Source organism: Xyrauchen texanus, chromosome 2 (assembly GCF_025860055.1).
Source record: "Xyrauchen texanus isolate HMW12.3.18 chromosome 2, RBS_HiC_50CHRs, whole genome shotgun sequence".
In the NCBI taxonomy this organism is placed as follows: domain Eukaryota; kingdom Metazoa; phylum Chordata; class Actinopteri; order Cypriniformes; family Catostomidae; genus Xyrauchen; species Xyrauchen texanus.
Genome location: NC_068277.1, coordinates 10,146,354 through 10,171,520, shown reverse-complemented (window position 1 = coordinate 10,171,520; position 25,167 = coordinate 10,146,354). Strand labels below are relative to the sequence as shown.

General features: G+C 37.2%; 1 protein-coding gene across 2 annotated transcripts; it reads left to right on the top strand.

The window, feature by feature from the left end:
- The first annotated feature begins 1,035 nt into the window (after positions 1 to 1,035).
- On the top strand, positions 1,036 to 22,608 carry LOC127660216 (AMP deaminase 3-like). Of its 2 annotated transcripts, none has more exons than XM_052150348.1 (15): positions 1,036 to 1,179; positions 4,560 to 4,782; positions 6,146 to 6,323; positions 8,023 to 8,188; positions 8,527 to 8,746; positions 11,924 to 12,053; positions 12,138 to 12,332; positions 12,415 to 12,546; positions 12,645 to 12,808; positions 12,898 to 13,024; positions 15,161 to 15,324; positions 15,860 to 15,980; positions 16,794 to 16,967; positions 21,506 to 21,616; positions 21,717 to 22,608. In XM_052150348.1, the coding sequence occupies exons 2-15, from the start codon at positions 4,562 to 4,564 to the stop codon at positions 21,885 to 21,887; spliced, it is 2,274 nt and encodes a 757-aa protein (XP_052006308.1). In that variant the 5' UTR covers positions 1,036 to 1,179; positions 4,560 to 4,561; the 3' UTR covers positions 21,888 to 22,608. The 2 variants fall into 2 exon arrangements, with proteins under 2 accessions (XP_052006308.1, XP_052006300.1); XM_052150340.1 differs by lacking the exon at positions 1,036 to 1,179 and adding an exon at positions 1,583 to 1,974.
- Positions 22,609 to 25,167: the final 2,559 nt, after the last annotated feature.

Sequence of the window (25,167 nt, the reverse complement as noted above, 5' to 3'; positions counted from 1 at the left end):
CCTTACGGCAGTGGCCTCTTTCAGTGGGATAATGCACACTGTCACACTGCAGACATTGTTTGGGAATGGTTTAAGGAACTTAATGAAGAGTTGAAGGCGTTGCCCTGGATCTCTGAAATTCCCCAGATCTCAATCCGATTGAGCATATGCGGGATGTGCTGGACCAACAAGTCCGATCCACGGCGACTCAACCTCGCAACTTACAGGACTTGAAGATCTGCAGCTAATATCTTTGTGCCAGATACCACTCACCAGATCTCTCTCACACTCACTCACTCTCCCTCCCTCCATTCCAATAGTTTTTAATAAGGTACTACAACAAAAGCTAAAACAGAGATGCAAATGTGGCACAGTCAAACATCAATAAAATAGCATTTTTTTTTTGCAGGTTAATGGTTTATGAATATCTTATGTCAGTTTGTTTCTCTAGTAAATGTATCACATTTTAAAGGTTTACTTAACCCAAAAATGAAAATGATGTCTTCATTGATTCACTCTCATGTTGTCCCAAAGCCACATTACTTTCTTTCTTCACAAAAGAAAATGCAAGGCAGAATGTTAGTCTTAGTCACTACTAATTTTCATTGCATCTTTTTTCCATACTATGAAAGGAAATGGTGACTGAGGCTGTCTAACATCTCCTTTTGTGTTTCATGGTAGAAAGAAAGTCATATGGGCTTGAAAGAGATGAGGGTGAGTAAATGATGTCAGAATTTTCATTTCTTGGTGAATTACCAATTTAATCGAATTATCAATAATCAATTATTCAATTTAGCTTCTCGTATACGTATCAACTCTGAAGCCAATAAGACCTGTCTTCACCTAATCTTGCACCACAAAGACCCTCAAATCCCTCAGCCATATGACCAAGAGACCTATAGCACACAGCGGAAGAGATGGGGAGATATATTTAAGCTGCACCATAGCTCTTTCCTGACAAATCAACATCCAGTTCCTCCCCCCTCCCACCCCACCAGCCCTGTCCAGATGTCCTGAAATAAAACCCACACATCACCAAACTTGTAGATGCATCCACGTGAATGCAAAGTTTCGGGTTAGGCTGACAGTCACACTGGATCTGGCAGAGAGAGTTGAACAGGTTCTGCTGTTGGAACTCCTGGATAAGGTATAAGATAAAAGCAGCTGTTACAGGAGCATAAAGGATAGCAGTCAGATCAGGTAAACCCCTAAGCTTTATCTTTGTCCCCCCCAAACTAATTTTTTACAGTCTACTTTCCATATCATGCAACGTGCTTCAAACTATTTCTGTGTATCTGGGGAGACAAAGGCAGAGAGAGAGTCTGTTGATTCCATGGTTTCAAATTGATGTGATACAAATAGACCATGCCATGCTTTAAAACAACTACAACGGCACTGTTTCTGTCAACACCCAGCATAAGCTCTGAAGTAAAAGAAAGGTGTCAATTTCAGAGGCGATTACCTCTGGACTTAGTGACATAATGCCACACACAGGGCCCTGGTAATGCCCCGTAGGATTGTTTATCTGAGACTGAAATGTTATGTGCTCAAAGCAAGGTCATTGCTGGCACTAAAGACATGACTGGAGCCATCATTTAGGGGAGCTACTCTCTCTTGGCCACAAAGTCAGCTCATATGGGCTGTTGTGTTGTGGAGCTCAGCTTTGGGGATTTATTGGGATATTTGGGTTCGTATGTACCCATGAGATAGTTTGGAGGATTAAGTAAAGTCCTGTTTGTAAGCATTTCTAGGTAGGCTCTTTTGTTGACAGGCGGCGGTGACATATTCAAAGGATTAGTAGCTTGGTGGATGTGAGGCTTTTAGCCTCTTAAAATAGAGAGAGAGAGAAAGAGAGAGAGAGAGACTCAAGAAAACAACATTGCGGTGAAACAGTTTCTCAGAGTGCCACTGGACATGGCCCATACACATACACAGATTTGAAAGTGTGGCCACTGAAAACAGCCGGAGCTCAGATGGCCGTTACAAGGACTGAAGGTAAGAATGGCAGCAGTCGCACAGCTGAGCATGTCAGGTCACCATAAACAGTTAAAGGAGTTGAGTGTGCTCATTTCAGAATCAGTAAATAGTTCCTAAAAGGTAATTTAAGTACAGTGACCAAGTTGAAGGACTTCTCAATTGTTCAACCTAGTCTTATAGAATCAAGTTACTACACCAACATTTTTGCTGAATTATTTTTACATGGCTCGTTGCCATGTATTGCGGCAGTTTCCTGGTGAAATGAACACTACAGGTGCTTACACACAAATCATGAATTTAAGGGTAGATTATCAGTGCATAAACATTTACTTATTCCTCAAACTATGCTATTTTATGACATCAAAACACATTTACTACGGCGTATGACTTTTAAACCAATACATTTTAAGGTTTGAGTTACATGACCAACTACATGTACAAGTGTTACATGCATGATCACGTTGCGTTCTAGCTCAACTGATGTGAAGTGTTGCACTTGTGATGCAAAGGAGTACGAGTGCTGAAGAGCTCGTGAGTCAATACATAAGCCTAAAGTGTCATAGAAGCACAACAATATTATGTGTTGGCTTCACTAATGTGTTTTTCATGTCACTTTTACTTTTTATGACACTGCTGGTTAGGTTTAAAATGTAGGGCAGGGAGGTTGGTTTTGTTGTTTTAACCTCCTGAGACCCCTTGTCCACATGCATGGACATTATGTTTTGGCTTTGCTATAGGCTATGCATAATTTAATTTAATTTAAACCGACTGATCTCAGTTCAGGAGACTGTAAGCTGTCAGTAAAGGGTTAAACTTTTGATGTACAGAGCCATGAGACAGAACAACATGGCACGTTCTCACATGGTGTCTTTAGGAGAAACGGCAACAAAACTACATCAGTTAAGAAACCTAATGAAGTTTTACATTGAAACTTTGAGTCAAAAGATTAGAGTCTCTAGTTTATTCCGACAAGCCGTTATTTTTATTTTTTTAGCAATTTATTGCAAATCGGCACACTGTTAAACGTAATGACCACGTACGTGGACCATAGGCTAATTTTCCTTAAAATATCCTATATTCCTTGTGCATTATAACATTGAGAATAAATGTATTCATCCACAAGCTGGAAAATGTTGCTTTCAGAGGCTGTATACTGAGTTAGAATGAAAAACTGTTCTGGGACCAGTGCAGACTGGACATTAAGTCAGTCACTAAATAGTGAGCAAGGGAGCATCCTATAGCTTTCCTATGCAGTCAATTGCATTCACTCCTAACATCCACTCAAAAGTTCAGTTTCAGGCTGCAGATGATATTTGGACCACTCAACATGTTTGGCAGGCATGGGACAATGGTAATCAGTACAAAGATTCAGAATTTATAATGTATCATTTTATTATAACATGGTTGACAGTGATTGGATGATGCTGGCCATTACTTTGAATCAGAATGACTTCTGATTCATTTTCTGATGTAATGTCTGTTATGTCTCAAAAACATGAATAACAAACACTCTTGCATAATAAACAATCTGGTAAAAAAAAACACTGACTTTCTATATCTGGTATTATTTAAAATTTCACAAACTAGGAAACTATTTGGTCTAAAAAAAACTTTTTTTTGTATGTTCCTTAGGGGCTACTAGCTACAAATAAAAAGGGGAATGGAAAATGCAAACAGCAGTCATGCTTCGGTCTCAGGAGGTTACAGCTTGATAGAGCATTTAATTTATAAACCTTATCTGTATGGGAGAACAGTTAACTAGCTTTTAGCACCACACAGTTGACATTTTACCTCAGAACTATCAGGAAACGTGTAATGAACCACGTTATATCATTCTGCAAAAATGCCGCCACAGTCACATCATTTTCATGAGATCAGGCTTCAGATTTCTGTGTTCCTGTAGTTACACAGCTGTTTGGTGACAGTCAGTATGACATTGACAACTCTATTCTTTATGGGAACTTCTTAGAACTCTTTGAAGAATGGAAACCTTGACATTGTCTCTGGACAAAGGCCATGCTTGGTTCTGGCGCTAGCCTTTGATATTGCCATTATGGACCATGTTCCTAACTATTGAGGGAAAATGGAACAAGTTACACCCTGGCTCAGATACTTCATTTGCCCTCACAACTGTATCATAACTGTCTTTATAGGGCTGCATATCTGCAGCTGTGTACTGGCCTAGTGACTGACTTTTCAGGCTAGAAGCAATGGCCTGAATGCAGAAGGCATCACAGGACTATTTACAGCAAGTGTGTTGATATGAGATCTGAAACATAAATAAAAGTCCTGTCATGTAACTGCAGTGTTAAGATTGGTGACAGCAACTGAGATGTAACATTACATGCATGCAGTCTTACTCAGTCCACATACACTTGCATTGTAAGGACCTACAGAGCTGAGATATTCTTCTAAAAATCTGTGTTTGTGTTCAGCAGAAGAAAGTAAGTCATGATCTAAACATTCCCTTAAGGATATTTAGATGTTTTTAGATAGAAACGTTGAGTTAGAAAGTGATCTTTTGCAGTGTAGGGCTTGAGAGATGTCTCATGAATTAAGTAACTAAATGTAACTGTGTTCTTTTTAAACATGTCCCTGTAAAGATATGCCACGGCAGTTCCCTAAAATTGCTTTGAGTGATGTGGATGAGGAAGTTCGTCTGTTGGCAGAGAAGTTGTATGCTTCAGCGCTAAAGGAAGAGGACACTAAAAATGCTCTGTCCATGTACACTGTCCCCGAGGACTGTCCTATCGGCCTGCAGGAGGCCAAACAGAGGGAGCTCCTTAGAGAATTGGCTGAACAACAGTCAGAGGAAAGTGCAAAGAGGTCAGTGTCAACTGATGTTATTAGTAGCCTCACCCTGCTTGAAAAACCAGGTCATATATCAGCCTAAGGTGGTGAAGCTGGGTTTTGGGTAAAATTGTAATTGCTGTCCGCACACTGAATTAAGATTCATCCAAGGTCTGGCAAAAATAAATTAGTTGTAGTTTTCAATTTGTATGCTGAAAAAGTGCTAAATGCAGAGTGAATTAACACGAGCTGGCTTTTGGAACATGGTAGCTGGTTTTTTGTGGGTCCAAAGGGATCTATCATCTTTAACCAGCTTTACCAAGATGGTCTACGAGGTCAAAAGCAGGTCCACCAGCTAGTAGTCCATCTGATCATCTATCTAGGCCACCCTTGACCAAGCTAATAACATTACTGACCAGATAAAACTAAAGGTGGTCAAGCTAATTTGGTTTGTTGCAGGTCCAAGGTGGTCTACCATCTCTAACATGCTTGTCCAATATGGTCTATGAGGTTCAAACCATGTCTACCAACTGGTAATACAGCTGATCAATCCTTTAGACCAACTTGGACCAGTTAATAACCCTATATAAACAGATTATACCATTTATAATGGTGGTCAATCTGGTTTGAGAAACATGGTAGCTGGTTTGTTGCTGCTCCAAGGTGGTCTGCTTGTATAATTCAGATTTCTAAGTAGCTTTTGATCAAATTGTCTGCTAAATGAACAAATGTAGATGTCTACCAGCTTGAACAAAATTGTATACCAGGCTGAAACCATCTCATAGTCCAGCTGATTGAACGTCTAGACCAGCTAATTAGAGGTCAACCCATAGTGGATTTTGCTAATACCAATAACTAAGGTGGTGGAAATGTCTGGTAGTAAATGGCCAATAGTTTTTACATTTAATTTATAGAATGATCAAAGATTTCTTAGTCTTTCTTTACTATTCCAAGCATAGACATTGAGACTACAATAGCCCAAAATTAATAAAATAACAAAAAAACATATTTATTGTGCAATCAAAATTCCACTAATAACCAGAAAAATTCAGATTTGGCGCATAATGTGGGACTTTTAACTATAAACAAGCCAGAATAACACCGGATAAAAAAAAATATATAAACTATCGGAAACTATCTACAGTACTAGCATACTGTAGATTTTTGCAGATGACCAAAAGTTCCTATTAATTATCCGATTAATCAATAAAACCGATATCTGCCTACCTCTACAGCTAATGCCATCCATGACCAGCTTGGACCATCTACAGTGTTAAGCCAGCTACCGTGAGAAACTGTTTTCTCTGGATTTTCCAGCAGGGCAGTGAATGATATACAGTATGTACCTACAAATATTTCATTATTTAGTTTGATCCAACTTCATTTTAATTCTTAATAGGAAGAAGAGTTTAAAGATTATTCGATCGCAGTCTATGGCACTGCAAATCCCATTACATACGGAAAGTGTCCGGGGAGTGGTGACCCCCCTCATGTCTCATGCCTCAACTTGCTCCTCCATCTCAGAAAACTTCCCTGAGTACCAAAGAGTCACCATCAGCGGAGACTACTGTGCTGGGGTTTGTATTATTAGAATAAACCAAGTTTCTGTACTTTCTCTGATAATTTGTTAAAAGTCAAAGCTTTTTCAAAAGCTGGTGAGCATGTTCTTACAAGTGTAGTTGACACACAACTAGGGATACACCGGTGGCATGGCAATATTTATCAGCCAATTCTTGACCAAATGAAAACCATCGGCATATTGGTCATAAGCATTGAAATAGCGATGTGAAAAACTGATGATTTATTTATAATTAATTAGTATCACACTTTGTTAAAACTCTGAATTCAAATGCACAATCCAGGAATAAAAATAACCACAGGGAAAAACTGACATAAACGGACGAGACAGTTGTAAAAGCAGCACTTACAGTACCTATAGTCTACATGTTTGGGGAAACCATCCAAAACGTTTTGAAACCAGCAGACTTTGACTTCTGAGTGATCAGGCTGGGTTTTAAAATATGTGCTGCATCCAAATATCCATATGTCCCTACTATATAGTATGCCAAAACAGTATGCCAATGGAGTAGTATGTCCAAATCCTCAGTATTCATAGAAGGATGACCTACTATTTCCATTCAGATTCTAAAGTGCAGATCGACATGACACTGGATTATTTCCGCAGTTGTTGTTATTACGTCATATATTTGGGTCACAGCACAATGCCCACGTTCCTAAATGAAGTATGCCTGAAATCTATTTATACTACTCTCAAACATACCTAAAGAACATAGTGTTTGACTGGCCGAGAAGTGCATCCTTCATCAAATTCAGTACATACTACAGTATAGGGTTTGGGATGCAGGGATAGTCTGTTCAATCACAGCTTCAGTTAGCGCTGTGTGAGCAAGAGGCACCCTCTAGTGGTCTGGATGGCACTGCCCATTATATAACTAAAATACACAATTTAAAAGGGGTTTTTATTCCTTTGGTTAAAACGTTTTATTTTTTCATGATGTGGTTGAGATTTCTGTGGAATTGCCCAACACAAGTATAGTATTCATTTTTAATGTTCTATCATATATGGTACTAACATGTAAAATGTGAGTTCTGTTGTTTTTAACTGCTGTGCAAAAACTTTTTTTTTTTTTCATATCTATCATCATATTTTTTTTTATTATTAATATTTCTATTAATATTAATATTTCACTGTGGCTCTTTTAAAAGTTTGGCATGTCATGTGTTCAACAGGTTCAATCCATGTTCAATGGAAATGATGTATTATTAAAATAGTAAAAAAAAAACAAAAAAACATTGTACATCTTTGTACATTTTTAAGCATAATTTTTAAGTAAAACAGTGATTTGATGGTGATAAGAGGCAATATAAATAGTTATCAGCCTATAGCTTTTTTAAAAACCATTATCGTATTGGCCAAAATATTTAATATTGGTGCATCCCTGACACACAACATATCCATGAACTTTTTTCAATCAAGGTTTTAAGTTTAAGGTGTTTACTGTAAACTGTATGTGCTGTGACTGGTCACCAGAGTATTTCATCATTTTTAATCTTCTTTTTGCCTTCACTGGTTCATTTTACCCAAAATTAACATTTCCTGTGTGGACAATTATACTGTTTTATACCAAAAAATTATGCACAAATATTGTATATTTTTCATTAGTTTTGCGGTCATGAGATAATCTGCATAATAAATATAAATACAAAAAGTGCATAAAATCATTTTACTTATTCACAATCATTGTGCACTTACAGATCACAGTTGAGGACTATGAACAAGCAGCTAAAAGTCTCCTAAAAGCTCTCTTTATTCGAGAAAAATACTCAAAACTGGCATATCACCACTTCCCTCGAGCCACTGCACAGTTCCTACGTAGTGCTGCAAATGAAAGGTGGATAGAAGAAGATGAAATTCTTCCAGGTACAATGGTATTTTTTTAGAGCTTGTACCCAGAATTTACACTGTGTTCTCTCTCTAGACTTATTTTAGGCTCTCTAAACATTTCAGTGGAATAATTTCAGACTATTTCTGCTGCCTAAAGCCCTTTTCCAAGAATTTAACATTAAACTAATTTTAGACATGAGAGCTGACACGAGTTATGTGTAGCTGAGCTAAACAAATGCTTGCAAATACTTGAATCTACTTTCTCTCCTGCATAAAACTCTCCTTGGTCAACTAGCTTCACCAGAAAAAACATAATGATCAACCAGTTACACCAGCACTAACAAGCAGAAATAACCCAAATCCTCTCTCCAAAGATATCTGCCCCTGCCCAGGTGAAGGCGAGGACCCTTACAGCATGGAGAATATTCCAGAGAACCTCAACTATCAGATGAAGATGAATGATGGCATTATTTATGTATATGAAAACACTGACGCTCTGAGCATGGACAAACCACACTGTCTGCCATACCCAGACCTGGAAACATTTGCATTTGACATGAGTCATGTGCTTGCCATGATCATTGATGGACCGACGTAAGTGGCTAATGGACCGTTTTCACATTTCAGGGTTTGGAACGTGGGAGTCAACGTTAGCTAGACTTCTATAGCAGTGAATGGGAGGCCACATCAAATATTAACGCTTCATAATCCCACTTTTTATATTTGGTGTCTTTAACTACTGTGTACTTACATTAAAATACATACAGTTAAATGCATTTATTGTGTAACTATATGTTGTTCTGCAAAATTCTCACAAGATTCACACTTGCTGCTACTGAGGTTTGAGGTTGAGGTGTTGGGGTGGGGTAGGGTAGGGTTAGATTTAGGCGTAAGTTTAACAGTTTAACTACAGATGTAATTAAATGCTGGTACTTTAAATGTAAGTACAATGCAACAACACATACGTCAAGTCAAGTCAAGTCAAGTCAATTTTATTTGTATAGCGCCTTTCACAACACACATCTTTTCAAAGCAACTTTACAGAAGATCAGGCATTAACAGATGATAAAACTGTAATTCTATAATCATCATTGTGCAATTAGATAAAATACGATTGTTAATCATGTTTAAAAATAAGTAATTAAATAATAATTGTATTAATAACCCCAGTGAGCAAGCTAAAGACGACTGTGGCAAGGAACACAAAACTACATAAGATGTTGGTCAATGGGAGAAAAATAACCTTGGGAGAAACCAGACACACTGTGGGGGCCAGTTCCCCTCTGGCTAACATCATGAATATAATGCCAATATTACTTATGTATAGTGCAAGTCACGGTTTAAAATAATTCAACTAAGCAAGTGTTAAGGGTCAGTGTTTAAACATCGATTTTGTTTGAACTGTAAGATTAATGGCTAATGTCTTTGAAATCCATCCTGGATTAACTGCAGAAGTTCACATAGATGCAATTGTCCTTGGCAATTAATTTATATTCTATGTATTCCATTATAAGAGCATAATCCATCATTAGACAGAGGTGATGCAGTCAGAGATCAGGGATGTGAAACGCAGTTCAACCTGGCCGGTCATTTCGGTGAGGTCTATCTTAAGTCCAAGGTTCAGGCAATGACATATGAAGTATCCCATGTCTTATGGTTGGAGTTGGCATCAGCTCATCCTCTGAAGTTTATCATAATAGACTGAAGTGATGTTTGGAAGGCACCGGCTGCTATTAATCATTACTCAGAGACACGTAGCAGTGTCCAACACAAAGCAGGAATGGAGCTGGATTCAGCTGGTTCTGGTGACCTCAGGATAGGAGTCCCGAGGTTGAGACAGGGAAACAAATAAAATAATATAAGCATAGATGCCATTCAATTTATTGCAGAGTTATAAATCATGATCAATGTTTCTGGTTTCAGGTTCCAGCAGACTAAACTAAAGCAGCCTAATTGTGAGTTGAAGGATATATTAGGTGTATGCCTGGCTAAATAGATGAGTCTTTAGTCTAGACTTAAACTGAGAGAGTGTGTCTGAGTCCCGAACAGTGTTAGGGAGACTATTCCATAGTTTAGGAGCCAAATATGAAAAGGATCTTCCTCCTTTTGTGGATTTTGATATTCTAGGAACTATTAACAGGCCAGAATTTTGCGATAGTAATGAACGTGATGGAATATAGCGTGGTAGAAGGTCACTTAAGTACTGCAGAGCTAGACCATTCAAAGCTTTGTACGTAGTTAACAGAATTTTAAAATTAATACAGAATTTAACAGGTAGCCAATGTAACAATGATAAAATGGGGCTAATATGATTCTTGGTTCTCGTTAACACTCTGGCTGCTGCATTTTGAACCAATTGAAGTTTATTTATTGATCTTGCATATTATTGATATGTCCACAATAAGTACATTGTATCAAATGCTTAAGTACATAGTAGTTAAAGACACATAATATAAAGTGGGTCCACTATTTTACAGTGTTTGTTATACAAATATAACATGTTATTATTATGAATTTCTATAGTAATAACATATAAGTAATAAGCAGCATTACAAAATAATTAAACAGCAAAAACATGTCGCTGATTAATATTAATCAGTAATTACCAATGTAAATACAATGTGACATGAACTCTGTAAAATAAAATGTGACTGTTTTTTCACATTTCTATTTGCTCTAACAGCAAAAGAAAAAAATGTGTTGTTACGTTTCAGCAACTTTCCAAAAGAGGAACAACAAAAACAAAAAGAAAGCGGCGGCTTACAGCAATCAGAAGAGAGAAAGTTGCCAAATTTAATTTTTTATTCCTTTAGCAGCTGTTTTTGAAACCACATCACTGTAGTGTAGTGTACAAAGTATAATGTTATACATAGGGATGTCAATCGATACAATTTTTTTATCTAATTAATTACAATTAATTAATTTCACTTACTGCCCTCTGGAGTAAACAGGTGGTACTACAAGCTTGCATTTCTCAGGAATCTTACTTATGATGGTCCGGGGGCATTGCAATTATTTGCGTAAATATTTTTTTACGTGTTATTTTTTATAAAATTAATCGCACTGAATTAACGCATTAAATTGACAGCCCTAATATATATATATATATATATATATATATATATATATATATATATATATATATATATATATATACACACAAAATATTCAGATATTTAAAATGCATTACATTCTTGTGGCAGAAGAGTTCATCATTAATAAGAAAATAAAAAAATCGGCTTTAGAATACAATGTATTGTTAATACCATATTATTGATCATAAGCCAATCACTGACATACAGTTCACAACAATCCATTACACAAGTGAATTTGTCAATCAGTTGGAGATTTATTATGAGGGCTTGTTTAAAGACCCGTCAATGTACACCTGCATCAGACATGCTTGTTATTATGGTGCAGGGGCATTGCGATTAATTGCTTTACTTTTTTTTTTTTCAATATTTTTTATCAAATTAATCGCATTGAATTAACGTGTTAAATTGACAGCCCTAGTTATACACTTACGCTAAATGATGAAAATATACAAACGTTTGCAAGATATATGCTGCTAAACTATGCAATAATGCATCATCATCAACAGTGTGAAATGGGTCCATACCAATATCAGCACAGCATCCACCAATTTCCCATTTATGCTTTCTTGTTAATGCAATTTATTATCTGAGAATTCTGAGATGCAATGCTGAATGTGTTGAATTGAATTATCCACTAACATGAAAATTCGTCTTTGTCTATTTCCATTCTAAACAGTAAGACCTACTGCCATAGACGACTGAACTTCCTTGGGTCAAAGTTTTATTTGCATGAAATGCTCAATGAAATGGTAGAGCTAAAGGAACTCAAGGGTGTCCCTCATAGAGACTTCTACAATGTCAGAAAGGTATGACTCCATACATACAACGGTATTTGAGAATACAATCCCTTGTTGTCTAATGGAAACTTGTACGCCCATGCCCATTCACAGGTAGACACACATATCCATGCAGCAGCATGCATGAGCCAGAAACATCTGCTTAATTTCATCCAAACCACCTATAAAACGGATGCAGAGAGAGTTGTACTGGAGAAGGCAGGGCTGAAACTAACTCTCAAACAAGTGTTCAACAACTTGCACATGGACCCATATGACCTAACTGTAGACTCCTTAGATGTTCATGCCGTAAGTAATATTACTGTGTCTTTATGTTTACCACCTAAGAATTTCCTGTGGTTTGTGTTGCTTATTTTCAGTGTATTCACAGGGCAGACAAACTTTTCATCGCTTCGACAAATTTAACACCAAATACAATCCAGTAGGAGCTAGCGAGTTACGGGAAATCTACTTGAAGACTGACAACTACATAAAGGGGGAGTATTTTGCTTGCTTGATCAAGGTACAGTTGTTTTACTAAAACAAGACAACTTAATTTGCCCAAATATAGTCCAAAAGAACCCTTATATTAGTCACTGCATGTCTCTTTGTCTCCAACAGGAAGTAGCACATGATCTGGAGGAGAGTAAATATCAGCATACTGAACCCCGACTCTCCATATATGGCCGTTCACCTGAGGAGTGGGAAAGCCTCTCCCATTGGTTTATTCAGCACAGGGTGTACTCTCCAAACATGCACTGGATCATTCAGGTGCCTAGAATCTAGTAAGTACTGTTTCTACATTAATTCTCAATATTTTAAAAGGTGGTAATTGAAGAGTTTTACAATTATATTCTTTGCTTATTTCTTTCAGTGACATTTTCAAGTCACGTAAGTTGATTCCTAATTTTGCCAAGATGCTCGAGAACATTTTCCTTCCTCTGTTTGAGGCCACGGTGAATCCTCAGAAGCACAAAGAGCTCCATGTATTTCTAAAATATGTAAGTACAACATAGGAGTTTCGCGAACCCTTAGGGAATCGCAAAGGTTTTGTGAAATTGAAAATGAAATGTTACTGCTGACTGGTTGGGGTAGCAACTTTGAAACTGTAGTTTCCAAAGGTCAGCGCTGCTCTTAACCTAAAGGGTTAGATCACCCAAAAATTACTCATCTACATGCCATCCCAGATGTGTATGACTTTATTTCTTCTGCTGGACAAAGGTGAAGATGACTAGAAGAATATCTCAGCTCTATAGGTCCATACAATGCAAGTGAATGGTGGCCAGAACTTTGAAGGCACATAAAAAAAAGCACATAAAGGCAGCACACAAGTAATCCATACAACTCCAGTGGTTAAATTCATGTCATCAAAAGCGATATGATTGGTGGGTGAGAAACAGATCAATATTTTAGTCATTGTTTACTATAAATTTTCCTCACTGCCCAGTAGGTGGCGATATTCATCAAGAGTGTGAATCGCCAAAAACAAAAGAAGAAGAATGTGAAAGTGAAAATGGAGATTGATAGTAAAAAAGGGCTTAAATATTGATCTGTGTAGTGCTAATCACTCTTGGCACTAATTAAAATGTACACAAGGCACAGGACACCAAAGCATATGGTGATTTTTGATCACACATCACTTAAGGTGTCTATGCGTTTGTGTTTATGTTTATGAATGTCAGGTGGCTCCTCCCTCCATCCTCGGGGCACCAGCTAAAGAATTTCACTTTAACAGTAAAAGAATGATCCAAAAGGACCATTCAATAAATTAGAAATATGAAAATTGGAGGAAGTTATTTTGGAGGATTTGTGAGATTCAGCCTAACCTTTAGAGCCCTTCTGGATTCCGTTTCTACAGCCTTGAACAAAACGTGCTGGGGAATGTTGACCTCCTGGATCACCGTGAGGGTCCTTTGCAATCTGAAACATGCAGACTTTTGGCCCTGATTCTGGCACAGCATTTCTGTAACAATCGGGAACACGCTGACGTGGGAAACTTGGAGATAAGGGTTGCTCGCCAGAGATTTATCTTTTTGTTGATTCTCCATGTTATGGGGACTACACAATATGGCCCATCCTTCTTATTTCTCGCTTGCATAGTTTAAAGTTCACAGATTGAAAAGTGTTTTAAGGTTTTACCTGTGGATTGTTCATTTTCCAAACCACTTCCAAAATACTTTTGGCATTGTGCAGAACACATGGAGTCCAAATGTGATGCTGAAAGGTTGAACTTTCACCAGTGCATTCATTTATACTTTAACAGCTACATTTGTGTGAACTGTTGTATCAGAAATAGTTGCTGTTAAGCTAATACCATTCTCGGAATGGATATGTGATGCAGTTTTGTGTGTATTTAAGGAATAAAACTCTGTATGTGAAAATGTGTCCACTTTTTGGACACTTCTCTTTAAATTGCTCCAGACAAATGGCCAGACCAATCAACAGAACCAGATTGATGAGGTCTTGAGACGTCCTGATGCTGTTCACACCTAGGTCTTGGGATTGAGAGTCAGGAAGTGAACAAATGGGTATCCAGTGATGGGGTCAACTGTTCTTCAGGGCTCTTTGTCTTCCAAAAAGATGCCTGGAAACTGTCTTTTCAGTTTTATTTAATGGCAAAGGTATTTGCTTACATTAGGCTAGATCACATCAGGAACCTGATAACATCAACACGAAGATTAATTCCCTGCAGTGGATGAAAGGGCTTTGGAATGCTTTTGTCTTCTTGCTGTCCACTACATCTGTTTCTCACCCACACCTATCACTTCACTTCTGAAGATTTATGGATGGATGCCACTTGAGTCTTATGGATTACTTTTATGCTGCCTTTATGTGCTTTTTAGTCCTTTAAAGGGCTGGCCACCATTCACATGCATTGTATGGACCTACAGAGCTGAAATATTCTTCTAAAAATCTTTGTTTGTGTTCAGCAGAAGAAAGAAAGTCATATACATCTGGGATTGCATGAGAGTAAATGATGACAGGAATTTCATTTTTGTCTCAGGGGATACTTCAAGTAAATAATTTAGATCATAGGCATTCAGCTGAGGAAATACTTTAGGAACCTCTGTGTCAGATCTTACCAGTCACATACACTTAAGTAATGGCTCATGTCAGAGATGTCCACTGTCTCTAAGGTGACTGGCTTTGACAGTGTGGATGATGAATCCAAGCACAGCGATCACATGTTCTCCTATAAGAGCCCCAAGCCTGAGCAGTGGACAACAGATGACAACCCACCCTACAGCTACTACCTCTTCCATATGTATGCCAACATAATGGTGCTCAACAATCTCAGGAAGTACGTGCTCCATGATATCTGTTCCACTTAAGACACACCACACACACCATCTGGAAAATTCCATTGGATGAAGGGAGAGGCTACATCTCCAATTACATTAAGGAAAATGTTGGCACAAAAGGGGGGAGCAGACAGGGATTACTTATCTTGGAATAAAGAGTTTTGCATCTACACAGAGGATTTAAAGTACCTTGAATAAGTATTGGAAGGTATTAAAGGAAGAAAATATCTGTGAGTGTTCTGCAATGAATCAGTATATATATAAAAACCAACTGTTTTAGTAACATTCAAACATTTGAGTTAAAACTGAGATACAGCCTGTGAAACCCTGTACATCAAAACACAATGATGACATAAACTTTCCACTTAGTAAACCCTGCTGAAAGACATGCAATTGCTGGTCAACCAGCAAAGTCTTTCAGATGAGTGTCTGAAGAATTTCATGCTGGTGACCCGAAGCGCTACTTTCAACAGGGAGGCTATTGGTTGTTTTTCTTCAACTTGTGCGTATATGTACATTTGCATTTTTTCACAGAGAACGTGGCCTTAGCACCTTTCAGTTTCGTCCACACTGTGGAGAAGCTGGTTCAATCACCCACCTGGTTTCAGCTTTCCTCACAGCAGACAACATCTCCCATGGACTAAACCTGAAGAAGGTATAGTAAATTTAGACTGATCGAATTGTGAATTCGGTGACAGTAGGTCGAAAGTTCTGCTGCTGATATTCTAAGCACTGCCTCCAGTGACCGAAGCCGGAAGCATTGTTGAATGTGTGAACTCCAGTTTTCAGATGAAATGTCCACAGAGTGGCACCAAAAGAGAGTTGTATTTTTAGTTGTAAATGATGTATTACAGAAATGTGTATTTTATTAAGCCCATCCCCTAAACAAAACCCAAACCATAAACCTAAACATCAGTGGTGTTAAAATATCATTTTATAGTAAAAATGCAACATCAGAATCGTGCTCACAATTGTTTATGTGAACATTATCACTTCCTGGTTTCCATAGGACCAGAACCTACAGTATGCCTCTTAGTCTGCTCACACAACACTTGATCATTAAACATTTTTTGAATGGATATTGTCATTAATTTGGCAGAGTGGGGTCAATTTCAGGGTGCTTGAACATTCGGAAACAACATGTTGATTACCTGTGTGAACATGCTAGTAGATTAGCCTGTCCCTAGAGCTCAATAACTGCAACCTGTTTATACCTGATCAGTTTGTTTACTAAAATCTTTAGCAAGGACTATGTGTCTTTTCAAAAGGTAACTGAAGATGCGAACTTGTTGTGAACACTTCATTTGACTGTGTTTGTGTCAATGGAGCCTGTGTGTGATTCTGCACAGAAACATTCAAATTGAGGCAGTCAAGACCAAGAGCACTTGATTTAAAGACTCCTGTCTTTAATGTTCAGTGTGAGATGGGATCTATCATAGATAACATATTTCTGTGTGTGTGTTTTCAGAGTCCAGTACTGCAGTATCTGTATTATCTTGCCCAAGTGCCCATTGCCATGTCACCGCTGAGTAACAACAGTCTGTTCTTGGAATACTCCAAAAACCCATTGCGAGAGTTCCTACACAAGGGTCTCTGTGTGTCCCTGTCCACTGATGATCCCATGCAGTTCCACTATACCAAGGTCAGACTCATACACACAAAAGCCTCACAAAAGCCACATTATTTAAAGGGTTAGTTCACCCAAAAATGAAAATCCTCTCATGATTTTCTTACCTTTAAACTATCCCAGATGTGTTTGACTTTCTTTCTTCAGTACAACCTAAGTGAGGATGTTTATAAGCACATTTCAGCTCTTTTTGTCCATACAATGCAAGATAATGGGTGCCATTAGACTGCTGGCTATTTGACGGTCCAAAAGGCATATTTAAGCAGCATAAATGTAATCCACATGACTCCAGTCGATCAATTAATGTCTTCTGAAGCAAATCAATAGGTTTGTATAAAAAATATATAGATAATTTTTTATTGATTCAAAGAAAATACACAACAGAGAAAAACACAACAAATACACTCCAAATCAACATTTAACTTCTCCATTCGACTTCTAACCCCTTATACTAACTTGTCTGCCAATCATCATGCGAGTCAGATATATATTTGTTCCCCAAATTTATAACTGTCCCATCGGCCAAAATACAAATCTGGGGCAAAGTTAAATATGAGTACCCAAAACGTCACACAAATAATTCTGAAACTTTAACCAAAAATCTTGGATCTTAACACATTCCCAAAAGACATGGGTTGCGTCTCCAACTTCTGATTGGCATCGCCAGCAGGTGGGTGTGTCTTTAAGACCAAGCCTGTATAATCTAGAGGGGGTCAGATAAAATCTATATAAAATCTTAAATTGCATCTCAAGAAGCAGAATTGCAATCCTAGTCCACACTCATTCCTCCAATACCAAGTTCAAATCTTTCTCCCATAATCTCTTGATAGAAGTTAAAGTTACATCCCAAGACTCTGAATTAGCAGGGAGTAATACATGGATGCTTCATGACCTTTTCCAAAAGCAGTAATCACCTCTCATAAGTATCTGCCGCTTTAGGGGGGTGGTGCTACTCCAGAAAACAGTACAAAGCATGTTGCGCAACTGTAAATACCTATAAAACTGAGATATGGAAATTCCAAAATGATGACCCTAATTCTCTAAAGATCTCAACACTTCACTCTCATACAGGTCACCAAGTGTAGTAAGCCCCCTCACAATCCACTCTGACCAACAGAAAGGGGACTTGTTGATACATAATTTGGGGTTCAGCCATATGCTTGAGGCCACATTTAAATTAATGTCCGAATTAAATACTCTAGCCACTCTTGTCCAAATCATGTGCAAATGTGAGATTGCGGGGTGTGACTTAACTACTCCAGTTAGTTTGATAGAAAGGCTTTGCAATGTCGAAATAGGGGCAAAGACTTCCTGTTCAATAGAAAACCAGGGAGGGGCTCTCTCAGGTGGAAGCGACCAATGAGCCAAATGCCTGAGACTGAACGCATAATAGTAAAACAAAATCTTGGGTAGGCCTAGCCCACCTTTGTCAATCGACCTGTGTGATTTGTTGAAATGTAGTCTGGGTCGTTTATCATTCCAAATGAAGGAATTTGCTATGCTATGAAAGTGCTTGAAATAAGAGAAAGGGACATCTATAGGGAGTGACTGTAGCAGGTAGTTGAATTTTGGAATACAGTTAATTTTTATTAAAGTTAACCTTCACAATCATCGATAAATGTAATGAAGCACACCTCTCCATATTGCTCGAAAACCTTTTTATTAAAGGGTCAGAATTAACCCTAACTAAATCAGACACATTTTCTGGGATTAAAATACCCAATTACTTAATGCCCTGTTTGGGCCACTGGAAGGCACCTGGCTGGAAGGCCATTACAGGACAGTACGTTGTCAGAGCTAAAGCTTTGGATTTAGACCAATTGACATTGTATCCTGAGAATTTGGAAAAGGAATTAATAATACTGTGGAGGCAAGGCATAGATCTAGTAGGGTCAGAGACAAATAATACAATATAATCTGCATAAAGCAGAAGTTTATGCGCCACCCCTGGATAATCCTCCTCCTTTCTTATCGTGGCTGTTAATGGTTCCAGGGCAAGACAGAACAATAATGGGGAAAGAGGGCAACCCTAACCAGTGCCCCTATTTAGAGTAAAATAATCTAAAATTAATCAATTTGTTTGTACCGCTGCTACAGGGTGTCTATAAAGTAACTTAATCCAACCAATAAATGTATTCCCGAACCCATACATTTCCACAATCTTAAAAAGATAATACCATTCTACCATATCAAACACCTTTTCGGCATCAAATGAGATGGCAGCGACCGGAGACTGATCATATGATGTTGATGAAACACCTAATGTTATTAGAAGAGCTACGGCCCCGAATAAACCTCACCTGATCTATATGTATAAGAGATGTCATAACTTTACTTTATCAGTTAGCCAACATTTTTGTCAAAATGTTTACATCTAACTGGATCAGGAAAATTGGATGGTAACTTTTACACTCGCTTGGATCTTTGTCATTTTTAAGAATCAGTGTAAAGGGATCAATGGAAAGGAGGAGGCGAGAACCGGCTTGATTATAGTTATAAACTATAAACTATAAATTATAGTTTAATGGTAAACTTAAAAGACAACATAGACACACATGACGGACATGTCCGTAAACGATCTCTCTCTTCCGCATGACACCCTGCAGTCGACCTTTATACCTCGGAGGCTTGATTAGCCTAATACGGGACCGGGTGTGTAGGATCACGACCCGGCCCTGCCCTCCGCCCTGCCACAATCAGATTGATCTGGGCTTGTCTCATGGTTGGGGGAAGCTTTGCAGTCTTTAATGATTCCATACACATTTCTAACAAATGTGAAGCCAATTCTGTAGCATAAGATCTAAAAAATTCAGCGGCAAAACCATCTGGCCCCGGAGCATTGCCTGTAGGAAAGGCCTTAATTACCTCATCAAGCTCCTCCAAGGTTATAAGACGTGGAACTATAAATATCAATATCAAGAACTATCAATATCAAGAATTCTCTAAAGGCATTATTAATATCAATGGGAGAGGTAAAAACTTCACCACTAGCAGATTTCACTGAGGGAATTGTTGAAAAAGACTCTCCTTTTGTTTGACAAAGTCTGGGCATTTTTTAATGTAGTTTTATTCAATGAAAACTTAAGCATTTGCATATCTTATATATATATATATATATATATATATATATATATATATATATATATATATATATATATATATATATATATATATACACTGTATATATCTAGACAAAAGCTTCCCTGCTTTGTCCAACGACTCAACGTATGACTGTCTTGCCCTGAATGACCAAAACTCCTCTTTCCGCGACAAAATAGTATTATATCTGTATTTCAATCGGGTCAATTCTCTGAGGCCATCAGATGACATTCTGCGCTTCAGCTCAGCCTCTGCACTTTAAAAATTCCCTTCCATCTCCATGAGTTCTCTTGCTATGTATTTTTTGGTAAATGAGGCATACTGATCCCTCCCCTAAGAACCACCTTAAGAGCCTCCCAAGCCACACCCACAGAAGATACTGAGGACCAGTTGGTCTCCATATAAACATTGATTTCAGTCTTTAACATTTGTTGGAAATCATGATTTTGCAAAAGGGATACATTAAAGCGGCAACTATATGATTTATTTTTCTCCTTATGTGGCAATATCTCTAAACTCACCATGGCATGATCTGAGAATAAGATATTTCCAACTGAGCAATCCACAACAGATGAAATGAGGGACTTAGATATATATAAAAATCTATTCTATAATACATTTTATGGACTGATGAAAAAAATGTAGTCTCTACCAAATGGATTCAAAAGTTGCCAGATATCTGCAAGACCAAGATTTTTACACATCCTGTGAAGCGTCAATGTTGCTCTAGGGGGCTTACACACTTTTGCTTCACAGGACTGAGTCCATCAAAAGATTGAAGTCTTTTTTATTTTAAACAATTTTATTTATTGTTTTATCATATTAAAAACGTGGCCTTAGCTCCACGCTGTGAAGAATCTGGTTCAATCACCCACCTGGTTTCAGCTTTTAATTACATTTAATTAAATGTAATAATATAGTATTTTATATTATAATATAATATATGATTTCTATAAAAAAATATAATATATATTTTTAAAAATATATATATATATAATATATAATTTTATAAGTACATTTTTTTAATTGTTTTTAATTTATTATATTTCAATGTATTATACTATGTTGATTTTGTTTTATTAAATGTATATTAATTTATATTAAATTGGTTTAGTTTATATTATTTTCAAATGACTGAATTATGCAATTTAATTACTTGGACATGTTAGTTACATGCAAAAATGCATTTCAATAATAAAATAATAAATATAACAAAATATAATAATAATGTTTGAAATTATAAACATTAATGTTATAAAAAAAAAAAAAAAAAATCTTGAAATGTGCCCTTGTGCTATCTATCTAATAAATAAATTCCACTTGATTTGACATTTTGAATTAAATACTGTATGATGACAAATACATAATTGAGTATGGCTTAAACGTTGAAATACTGTTTGTTTAAAACCACTCTGAATGCAATAGAACTTTAATTGAATGTCTGTGTACTATAGGAAGCTTTAATGGAGGAGTATGCTATTGCCGCCCAACTGTGGAAATTAAGCACCTGTGACGTGTGTGAGATTGCCAGAAACAGTGTCCTGCAGAGTGGCCTTTCCCATGAGGTAGCGCACTGTCCATCCTCAGCATCTTCAAATCATAACTAACGAGGTGAATTTCAAAAATAATGTAATATTTATGCCACCTCTTTGCACCCTTCCTCAGGAGAAAAAGCACTTTCTTGGGGCTAATTACCTGAAAGATGGACCGGAGGGGAATGACATTCGGCGGACCAACGTAGCCCAGATCCGCATGGCCTATAGACACGAGACGCTGTGCAATGAACTCAGCTTCCTTGTAGATGCAGTAACGTCAGAGGTCAATGGATCACAATAGCTGTCCAGTACATCTCTGCCAAACCCCCTGTGCCCACAGATGCATGGTTGCTATTTTTATATAGGATTGGATGCACAGTGGATCTAAATTAGTCTTGCTCTGCTTCTCACATGTATAATACACAGCCTCTCTGCAAACACCATTGTCTCCCTATGCAAATGTTCTCAGACTTGTAGTGGGCATTTAAAGACGGGTTTGGCACACATTGCTGAACATACAAAGAGCAGTGTCTCCCCCCTGTGGAGATATTGCTGTGTAGCAGAAAAAGTTGTCATGCAGACAGGTTGTTTATGTGGTGACGAAAGATGTCTGGAACATTTTGCTCTCTCTATTGCTCTGCAGAATCTGACATCAATATCTACAGAATAATATTTACCTCAAGGGAAACCAGTCCTCCAGTCCTCCTTGTAATCTCAACATTTGCTGTCCTTTCTACCCTGTCCTAACAATAATAAATAACCAAATAAATATACTTTTGAACACATGTTTGTTATGTTAATAAATGTAACTCATTACATGTCTCTATGCAGGACAATACTACATTGCTATGTGTGCACATTTATTCACTTTTATTTGATGCGGTGCAGATAGTGTTTGTTTACTGAGGCAGGCATGTTTATTTCCTCTATTGACAATTGAGTAAGATAAAACAGACAATGTCTTGATATTAAAATAGATATTTTTTGGTTTTTATGTTTCATATTCAACTAATTATTTTATAAAGTGCTATGAAAATATATGATTTTCCTGCTCCGTCTTTTGTTTGCTCTCCACTGAATGAATTTAACTATTTTGAAACTTGTGTTCTGTACTTATGGTTATATTCCCCCCCCCAACAACTCTATTGCTATTATCCAAAGCGACTTACAGTGCTCTCATTACAGGGACAATCCCCCCGGAGCAACCTGGAGTTAAGTGCCTTGCTCAAGGACACAGTGGTGGTGGCTGTGGGGATCGAACCAACGACCTTCTGTTTACCAGTTCAGTGCTTTAGCCCACTACGCCACCATCAGTCCCACTGCTAGATGTGGCCAGAATTAAGCATCCATTCCTAAGCAAAGGGACACTTTCAGGGCTCCAGGCTAACATTTGACAGCAAGTTCTAAAGATGGTGGCATAAGCCCCTTGTTTGGTGTTTTAGGGCCATTAAAATTTATAAATAAAAAATAGCAAAGTACAGAAACCAATAATAATTGTGATATTATTATTGTATCGCAAATCAAGTTACCAATATTTATATTGCATATATATTTTCGCTTAAAAATGCACATGAGGTGGGATGCAGAATTTACTGATGTTAACAATAAAATCTGTTAAGTTATATAACATGGCTAATTTATATAGGGCCACGTTCAAACGTTCTGACAGGACTCCATAAATTATTGTATTCCTTTCATCAGGCTTTAAATTGTTGAAATAAAGTTCATTAGAACTGAACTACAGAAGAAAACTTCATCCTTAAAGGGATAGTGCACTCAAAATGTTTTATTCTCTCATCATTTACTCACCCTCATGCCATCCCAGATGTGTATGACTTTTTTCTTCTGCTGAACACAAACGAAGAGTTTTAGAAGACGATCTTCTAAGCTCTGTAAGTCCATACAATGGAAATGAATGGTGATTTCAAGCACGATTAAACTTCCTATAGCACCATCTAGCACTCTGCTCATGCTCTATGAAGTGTAATTGAGTTTAAATTCATTACCGTGCCTTGTGACTACAATGACAATATGTGTAGTGAAAAAGGAGTTGCATCTGGATTGCTTCAGATCACTACTTTTATGCTGAAGTTATCTCCTTTTTTGGAGCTTTTGGAGTTCTGGTCACCATTCACTTGCATTGTATGGACCTACAGAGATGAGATATCCTTCTAAACACCTTTGTTTGTGTTCAGCAGAAGAAATAAAGTCATACCCATAAGGGTGAGTTAATGATGAGAGAATTTTCATTTTTGGGTGAACTATCCCTTTAATACATGGGGGGTTTTAAGCCCTTTTGTTGAATTCTTCTTTGTTCATCATTAACATTTACAATAGTTATTAGTATCCAATTTTTAACTAGTATTAGTAAGACTGTGGTAATCACAGATGTAATTATCGTTTCTTAAACCTGTCTAAAATCTATGGAGTTTGTATAGAAAAACAGTTTCCTAAACAAATGTATTATTTATAAAAACAACTGCAATAAATGTGGATAGTTACAATAATAATAGTAATACTTGTTATAAATATATACAACATTTCTGCCAAAATGCCATAGTTTATACACAGTTAGTGATACTAATGTAAGGGTTGTGTGTCTTGAAATGTCTTGTAATTACCGTTCTGCAGAGGTGGGTAAAGTAGCTAAAAACTGTACTCAAGTAAAAGTAAAATTACTTTAAAAAAAAACATTACTCAAGTAGAAGTAAAAGTACTAACGTAAATAATTACTTGAGTAAGAGTAAGAAAGTATCCAATTAAAAGAGTACTCAAGTAGTGAGTTAATAACTCGTTACTTTCACAAATGACATAATAGGCATTAACTCCCCTATATTCCATTACATAATACACATTTAAGATATATTACAGAATTATTATTAATGGAAATGTTGTCATGATTCACCATCAGGTTGTTCAAAACCCATATGACTTTCTTTCTTCCACGCAACACAATAAGGAGATATTAGACAACATTTTTGCCTGAGTCACTATTTTGATGTTTCTTTTTCTCAATATTTTGAAAGTGAATGGTGACTGAGACTGTCAGTTTCTAACATTCTGTCTAACATATTTTGTGTTCCACATAATACAAAGGGGCACATGAGTTTGGAACAACAAGAGGGTTGGGAAATATTAAATTATGGATGAGCTATCACTTTAAAGTGATAGTTCACTCCAAAATTTAAATTCTCTCATAATTTACTCACCCTCATGCCATCCCAGATATGGATGACTTCCTTTCTTCTGCAGAACACATATTAAGATTTTTAGGAGAATATTTGAGCTCTGTAGGGCAAAATGTTGATGCTTCAAAAAGCACATAAAGGCAGCATAAAAGTAATCCATAAGACTCCAGTAGTTCAATCCATATCTTCAGAAGTGATATGATAGGTGTGGGTGAGAAACAGATCAATATTTGTCATTTTTATGCTAGAAATTCTTCTCTCTGCCCAGCAGGAGGCGATATGCAGAGAGGAATGTGAATCACCAAAAACACAAGAAGAATGTGAAGGTGATCTGTTTCTCTGTTTCACATCCACACGCTTCTGAAGATACTGATTTAACCACTAGAGTCTTAT